The sequence below is a fragment of the Oryza glaberrima genome, chromosome 2 (assembly GCF_000147395.1).
Source record: "Oryza glaberrima chromosome 2, OglaRS2, whole genome shotgun sequence".
Classification (NCBI taxonomy): Eukaryota; Viridiplantae; Streptophyta; class Magnoliopsida; order Poales; family Poaceae; genus Oryza; species Oryza glaberrima.
Genome location: NC_068327.1, coordinates 9,400,416 through 9,409,142, shown reverse-complemented (window position 1 = coordinate 9,409,142; position 8,727 = coordinate 9,400,416). Strand labels below are relative to the sequence as shown.

Here is an 8,727-nt window from a genome sequence, read left to right as displayed (position 1 = left end):
TACGAAGACTCATTAGCCTGCATTGGGTAGTCTTTTTTTTTAGATAATTCATTCTATGCCATTGACAAGGCATGGATTTTACAATGTACCACTGACAAAGCTCAGTTCTATAATATACCATCGAACAAATAGTTTTCTTCCTTACATGCCATCACCGCTAGTGAATAGTTAGTCAAATTCCGTTAAGAGGAAGAAAACGTCCATTTTGCCCCTAGGGTATCATGCGCACTCATGGATTTCATTGGTTACAACCCACTATTTCTTCTCACTGATGAAAAATAAAAATCACTTGTCTTTTTATCATCCAAGATTATTTAATGAGACATGGCGTTGTGCAAAATCTCAATTTTATCCTAGGGGTAAAATTGACATTTTTCCTCCCTTAATAGCGTATGACTAACAATTTACTAATGCTGATGGCATATAAGGAAGAAAATGAGTTGTTCGAAGATATATTGTAGGACTGAGCTTTATCAATGACATATTGTAGAACCCGCGCCGTGCTTTGTCGATGGCATAGAATGGATTGACTCTTTCTTTTCTTTTCTTTTTTCATAAAATAATATTGTGATTTATATTATTGTTTAATATATAACCAAACATGAAAGAAAAAGATTAGAGTTGTAATTCTTTTAGTATTAAATATAGTAAAATGCACCAGCGGTCCTTAAACTTGTTAGAAGGTTTCACTTAGGTCCACGAACTTGCAAAGCGTACATCGAGGTCCCTAAATTTAGTTTATTGTATCATCCCGGTCCAAAGCCGCGCACTCCACGTGGACGATGACATGGAATTTTTTTTATTTTTTCTCTCCCTTCTTCCTTCTTTTTTTCTCTTTCTTCCTACTTTTTTTTTCGGTTGAGATCCTAAGAAGGCAGGGAGAGGTGGCGCCCGACCGGCGCGAGGAGGCCATGGCCGGGGTTGGCGACCTAGCGGCAGCGCAAGAGAGAGGCAGTGGTGAGAGAGGAGCTGACGGCTGTGGAGAGGAGAGGAAAGCTCGCGACGGTGTCGTCGTCTTGGCTCGGGCGGAAACGGGCGGCGGCAATGAAAGGGAGAGGCCGGCATGGGGGAGCTCGGGGTGGCGGTGAGAGAGGAGCTGGTGGCTGTGGAGAGGAGAAGAAAGCTCGGCGGCGGCGTCGTCTCGGCTCGAGCGGAAACGGGAGGCGGCGATGGAAGGGAAAGGCCGGCACGGGGGAGCTCGGGACAGCGTCGGTGGCGCGGGCGGTCGCATGCGAGGCGGCCGGCACGCGACGACGTGGCCAACGCGACAGCGGCGTGTCGGCGCGCTCGTCCTCCTCCCCCAGTCGCCGTCGTCCCCCTCCCTCCCGTCAGCGCCGCCGTCCTCCTCCCCGAGTCACCGCCGTCTCCCTCCCTCCCGTCAGCACCGCTGTCTCCCTCCTGTCGCGCGCTCGCCTCCGGCACGGCGGCTCGGCGAAACCGCGGCAGTGGCGGCGCCCATGGCGTGCGGTGGTTCGGCATCGCCGCCGCTGTCCTCCTCCCATCAACACCGCCCCCGCGCGCTCGCCGCTGCCGCAAGCTCGCCTCCGACCCCGGCCACGGCCTCCTCACGCCGGCTTCCCCTCCTCCGCCACGCTGGTCAGCCGGCGCCTTGCCAAGCACCACCGTGACAGCCCATCCGCTCGTGCCGCCTCTCACCATCGAGAAAAAAGAAGGAAGAAAGAGAAAAAAGATGGAAGAAGGGAGAAAAAAATAAAAAAAAATTCATGTCATTGTGCATGTGGCGTGCCACGTAGGCAAAACCACGGTCTACGCGGCTTTGGACCTGGATGATACAATAAACCAAGTTTAGAGATCTCGATATGCGCTTTGCAAGTTCGTGGACCTAAGTGAAACCTCCTGACAAGTTTAAGGACCGCTGGTGTATTTTACTCTATTAAATAATATATAATCAAACAAAAAAAAATGGACTATAATCTCTCTTGACACATGGACCCGTAAGCTGGTAGCCCATACCGGTCTTTATACTCCTATACACGACGGACCTAATTATTTATCTTTTTTTGTGAAACCATGAAACAGCTCAGCTCAAAATATTAAGAAAAAAAAATGAATTCACGAAAATGTCATTGGTTTAGTCCAAAAAAATGTCCAATACCATGGACCGGCTAGCAAACATCGAGGGCGAGGCGCAGCCAGAAACAAGAAATTCCCAAACACAAACAAGCCAAGCCAGAGAGGGAGAGGTAGCTGGAGGAGAGCTGCTCGGCGAGGGCGAGGATGGCGATGGGCGACGCGAAGCCCTCGGCGGTGCACATCCCGATGCCCGCGCGCGACCGCGACCGCGACCGGGACCGCGAGCTGCTGCTCGTCCCGCCCGCCGCCGTCGCCACCTCCGCCTCCGCCTCCGCCTCGGCCGCGGGCCGTGACTCCGACTCCGACGACGAGTCCAAGCCTTCCTCCGCCTCCGCCGCCGCCGCCGCCGCGCAGACCGGCCGTGAGGTCCGGCACCCTTTCCTCCACGGAATCTTTTTTTTTTTTTTGTAGCATCGAGCCAGATTTGATCTGGAGGGCGTGGCGAAGCTGTAATGCGTGTTTCGAAATGTGACGCCTTTTCTTCGTGGTTTTGTTGATTTTCAGGCGTTTCACAAGGTTGTGCATAGCTGGGCGTCCAAGAAGTTCATGACCGGATGGTACGTCGCCTGTTTTTGTGCTCCTCGATTTTGGAGGGATTTTTGCTTTCGTGGTTCAGAATTTGGATCCGAAATTGGACCGGTGGATTACCACGGGAGTTTCGTGGCGTCGGAAAAATTGTCTCTTTAAGCTTAGATGTCTAAGTTTTGGGACACAAAACGAACAAGCTTCAAACTTGTGGGCATGTTGGTTTTGCTGTTAGATTGGGATCCGCAGAATTGAGTCTGGATGCATGCCTTACTCGTGTTCAGTTTGGTGATGATGTTGCTATTTTACTTATAGTGTATAATGCCAATGGTGTTGCCGTCTTGATTAGAGCATTGGGAGTTGGGGTCTCAATTATGCCAATTGAGACTGTAGCTCAACCGCAAAAGTTTTGACAGCCAGCATTGCGAAATTTGCACCGTGGTGACACACATGTTTTTCTTGCTGACAGCAGTTGATACTTTGATAGTGATGTTAGGAGTTAGGACCTTGGAAAAACTTTACAGAATTTCATTTAGAATTTCATTTTCCCACTTTAAATTTAATTGTAATATTTTACCTTGTCTTAATTCAAGCATATCTTGGTGTTCAGACCCCTTGAACCTGATTGCCCTTATGTGCTGTTCACTGTACTAGTTGAGCTGCTCAATGTGTTTCCCAACCAGTCATATCCATCCTTTCTTGAAGTATAAATGAAAGTAAAATATACGCTAGTTCGCTCTGAATTTTTTGGTTTTGCAAGAATGACAGAAACTGAATTGATACCATTATGGTGCACAGTCGCATTTCTCCAGTCAGATGATCTGATAGATGCAGATTATAAATGAACATGATGAAATGGATTGGATGTTTATCATAAATGATTGCAGATCTCAATCTGATAAGAGGGACTTTAGTCTATCCTTTCATGAACTTGGTCTATTTGGAGAGAAAAGGAGTCAAATAAGTTAAAGATTGAATTTAATTAATCCATGAAGTCTTCACTTCATTTCCTAATCTCATGCAATTTATCCCATAAATTCAATTTTTTTTCTTTATATTTGTTGAAATATCTCCCTCATAAGGGATGTATCACGGACTCAATATAAAAATAGCATGAATAGAATTGCCTATCATAATAATTGGTCTTTTGGCTACAGAAAGGAAAACAACAGTTCAATCGTAGTGCCAGACTGCCAGCATGGAATCTAAGTTTCTATTTGGTTGTTTGCAATTATAGCATGGATACTTTCTTCGTTTCTTTTATTTCTACTATGCTTTGGTAAAATATCTCTGGGGGCATGAGAATCTAAGTGAAATAATTTTAAAAGCAGTAAATAGTGTACTATTTTAGCTATTATTTGCCATATTGCAAATGTTATTGCAGTTTTGTGTACTTAAATAAAAACTTAATACTAACATTGGAGATTTCATTGTAAAGTTTTTCCTGTATTTCTCATTTGCTAATGGGATTTTCTCCCTTCTGTTTCAGTGTAATCCTCTTTCCAATTGCAGTTACATTCTATATCACATGGTGGTTCTTTCGCTTTGTGGATGGGTTTTTCTCCCCAATATATGCTCATCTTGGAATCAATATATTTGGTATGCACAGTACTTGAACTATTGTATGATTGTCAGTCCAGATTACTACTTAGTTGATGATCAAGAGAATTATAATCCTATTAGAAATATGTTTTTCTTTTTAGTATTGGAGAACTACTCTTGTTTACTTTATTCCTTACCAACTCCAGCAATATTTGCTTTCATTTGTAGTTTGTAGGTTCTTCCAAGTCACTGGACTTTTCTTTTGAGTTATCACAAATACATATGTACCATAAATTTGTGTATGCACCAAAATATCATTAGCATATAGGCTACTATTGCCATTACGCCTAAGACCTTTATTCACGTTACCACGTATATTCGTATAATGCCTGTCCCATCTAATTAGTCATTACTTCTTTCCTCTGTCTGACTGTCTGTATTTTGCTTTACACAGATGATATTAGTAGACATCACTCCTTAGCTTTTATCTTGTGTTGATAGTCTTATGTTGTTTTTTGAACAGCTAATTGTCCTATGATTGCTATGTGTCTATGACATTCAAATTATAATTTAGATGAGCTATAAAGCTTCATTTTTTTTTGTTTATTCCCATATACTTAATTGGATATGTTGTTCTTTCTTCATTACTGTTCTCAACTTAATTCCATACATTCCTGTACAATAGGCATTAATTTAATTTGTAAGCAGACCATGATTTATTTAATGATTGTTTTAAATTTGCATGGTCAACTGTGCACATCATTTTCCTACATACTATATTAAACCAGTAATTTAAAATATGTTTACCTCATACTCCCTCCATCCCACAAAGGAGGTCGTTCTGCTCACAAGCAAATGTCCCATATTTGTTGACGCTGCACTTCCCCAACAGCACACAGTTACAGACTCCTAGAAAAGCATCCATAAAGAAAGTGAAAAGTTTTGAATTGATTGGACTGGTTGCATTAGTTTAATCCATAAAGTAGCATATGTGGCAGTGTACTAGAACTACTCAAGCCATGAAATAGCAGATGTGGCAGTGTACTAGTACTACTCAAGCATCCACATGATTAGCTCTAATCTCATAAATTAGGGGCAAAATGGCCATTTTCAGTCACAACTAATTTGGCTCAACCATCCTTGAACGTCCAGCATTCTGGGACAGAGGAAGTATTTTGTGATGCAATTGCTTCTTGTTCTTAAAGAATCAGGCGGACCTTTCAATGCTATTTATGCACAAATCCACACCCTCTTCTTTTGTTAAAAAAAAAAAGTTCTGCCCTTAAATTAGATGTAGGTTTGACTGAAGCTTTTCCTCAAACTTGCTTTCCAACCTCTGTACTCTTATGAAATAAAGAGTATATAACTAGATACCATAGCAAAATTTTCAAAGATCATAACCTACTTATTGTGCATCGTCTGCCAACTTTGTTCATAGGTTGTTCTGGGTACCCACTCTTCTGTAGTTGTGTGTGCCTTCTTTCTACTGTGGTTTCTCATGGTTTATAATGGATTTCCACTCGATTCTGAAGTTGACGATTTTCACACTATTTGCAGGACTTGGTTTTGTAACTTCAATATCATTCATTTTTGTGGTTGGTGTGTTCATGTCATCTTGGCTGGGGGCATCTATTCTCGGTCTGGGAGAGTGGTTTATAAAGAGAATGCCATTTGTTCGCCATATTTACAATGCATCCAAGCAGATCAGTGCTGCCATTTCACCTGGTTATATTCTCCACCTTAATGTGATTCCATAAACCACAATTTAATTGTCAATCGCTAATTTGGTTTTTCATGCAGATCAGAACAAACATGCATTCAAGGAAGTGGTCATTATAAGGCATCCCAGAATTGGCGAATATGCATTTGGATTCATCACTTCGGAAGTTCTACTTCAGGTTTGAGTGGTGCTAGCTATTATAATTCAATTGTTCTCTCTTCATTTCCTAGTACCATAGTTAATGTTCATGCATTATATTTGTGTGTGTTATCACTGTATTGAGATTGTTTCACCAAGTTTTGGTGATCTGTTTACATTTTGTTTAAAGTAGCTGCCACTGATAACATCATGGACCCTTTTGCCAGTCATCGAACTTTGCACAAACAGACGAAAGCAACTAACAAAATTGGCTAACAAATTATGAGATATGCATGCATGCAGCTAATCAACTGAAGTGATAGTGGTCCAACATAATGATTGAGCGCGTGCTACTGTAACTAGCGGTTTAGTGATTCTATGCATGGTGGATAGCTGTGTGATGTTCACACCTGACAGCAGGAGGTTTGACTTCTATTTAGGCATGACTTAAGTATCAGTGATGGTTTTGAGGGTGCCCTGTGGTAATTAGTGCAGTAGTAGCACAGTAGCACCTGGTTTTTTGAAATAGCAGAAACAGGTATGAATATAGAAGGGGAAGAGGTTGTTAGTGAAAGTGGAAGAACATAATGAAGATATGGTAATTGCAGGATAGTTAATCTTGCTAATTATAATGGAAATTATTGGTGCAGGGTGTTTATTTCTATTTTTTCCTAAAACAAGTGACCTTTCCCAATCTTGATATTAACATCCCATGCTGAGTGCCAATGTTTTAAATTTCGGATTGGCCTAGGAAAAGCACTTAGGGTGCGTTCGTTTCCTTGTGTTGGGAATTCATTCCCTCCGCATGGATAACGGAGCGACTCATTAGCACATAATTAATTAAGTATTAATTTTTTTGAAAAATGGATTAATATGATTGTTTTAAAACAACTTTTGTATAGAAAATTTTTGCAAAACACACCGTTTAGTAGTTTGAAAAGCGGGCGCGCGGAAAACGATGGAGATGAGTTGGGAAAGTTGGGGGAAGAACACAGGGTGTGTTTAGTTCACGTCAAAATTGGAAGTTTGGTTGAAATTGGAACGATGTGATGGAAAAGTTGGAAGTTTATGTGTAGGAAAGTTTTGATGTGATGGAAAAGTTGGAAGTTTGAAGAAAAAGTTTGGAACTAAACAAAGCCACGGTACACAGCCTTAGAAATAGACAGGTGCCTGGCCAGTTCTCCATACATTTTTTCTCATACCAGTATTATAAGTAACTTTACAAACTAAAAAAAAATGTGATACTCATTCTGAGCTAAACTGTTAATCTGTGAACGAGTTAACTGCTAGTCAATTTATTTGCTGAAACAATTTATCTGTGAATGAGTTAAAATTTATTTGTTTTGTTGTCCAAATATGTGGAGCTTCCTTAGTTGTTAGCACAGGCAGTGCAGCTGCATTAGTTGATATGTTGCACTTGAATATTTTTCATGGATGTTCATGTGCTCTTCTATGTATTAGGGTTTTGCACTAGCATTTCTTAGTTGCATACTTTTGGCTAACTAACCGTATGGACAAAATATTGATACGCGTTTACTTCCTTACGCCAGGATTATTCCAGTGAGGAACAAATGTACTGTGTATATGTACCAACCAACCATCTCTACATTGGGGACATATTTCTGGTCAACTCAAGTGATGTGATTAGACCAAACTTATCTGTTCGTGAAGGCATCGGTATGCGCATCTTCTATTTCTAAGCTAAATGAATTTTCATCCCTTCAACTTTGAATAGCTTTGGTAATTACCTTGTTTCGTGGTGTTGCAGAGATTGTCGTTTCAGGAGGCATGTCAATGCCTCAAGTTCTATCCATAGTGGAAACGGAGCAGAACCAATGGAGCAGGATGAGATCTAGTCGAAGCTAAGTTAACCCTCCTACGTGTGCCCAGATTTCGCTTGTAATCCCGTGTTTACTGGTTTCTGTAAGTACAAGGGTAGGATCCAATAGTAGAATGTACAGTTCTCCTGGCTGGGAATGCAAAATCACGCTGTGCACGCACTTAAGCTGTCACTCCATTCAAATGCGCGCGTGTGAACTTCGTTCCTTGGTTGGAGCTTCATGAGGTAGAGTTTGTCCTGACGGTTTAGATGACACAGTTTATTCGCTTCATTTATTTGGTTAAGAGGGAGTTCTAGTTCTGATTGTCTGAAAAATCTTTTCCAGTTGCCACTGGCTTACTAATGACATGGTTAAGTGCATGTGTTTGTGTATGACAGTACGAGATTTGTGGCCTGAATGTTGTACGCATGAACGAAATGACTACCTATGACCAACGTGCATTTGACTTGAAAGCTCAACATATGTTGGTTAATATTGTTCCAGTCAAGTTCTTCGACATGGTTGTTAGGTGGGGTTAATTGGTTATCAGTTCGCAGCCTTGCATGTCTATAGTTTGTTTGCGGACTTGTTGGTAATCAAGACTTCCAGAGCTTGTGTATTGCCTATGATTAGGTATGGTAGTGTAATATAAAAAAGAATATGTTTCAGTCATGCAACTGCTCTCTCGTTGAAGAATAATGATATTCTTTTTTTCCTTAGATTCCACGGATGGGCACATTCAGTGTGACGTGTATTGATGTTACTCCTGCTGCTCAGGAAGAAGCTAAGGGTGTGTTTAGTTCCACGCCAAATTTAGAAGTTTGATTAAAATTGAAAGTTTAAAGAAAAAAGTTAGAAGTTTACGTGTGTAAGAAAGTTTCGATGTGA

General features: G+C 41.5%; 1 protein-coding gene across 1 annotated transcript; it reads left to right on the top strand.

The window, feature by feature from the left end:
- Positions 1-2,136: 2,136 nt before the first annotated feature.
- On the top strand, positions 2,137-8,511 carry LOC127764050 (protein LIKE COV 1-like). The gene is made up of 7 exons (XM_052288875.1): positions 2,137-2,460; positions 2,599-2,651; positions 4,109-4,218; positions 5,719-5,886; positions 5,962-6,059; positions 7,570-7,696; positions 7,788-8,511. Exons 1-7 carry the CDS (start codon positions 2,239-2,241, stop codon positions 7,883-7,885), a joined length of 876 nt encoding a protein of 291 aa, XP_052144835.1. The 5' UTR covers positions 2,137-2,238; the 3' UTR covers positions 7,886-8,511.
- The last annotated feature ends 216 nt before the right edge of the window (positions 8,512-8,727 follow it).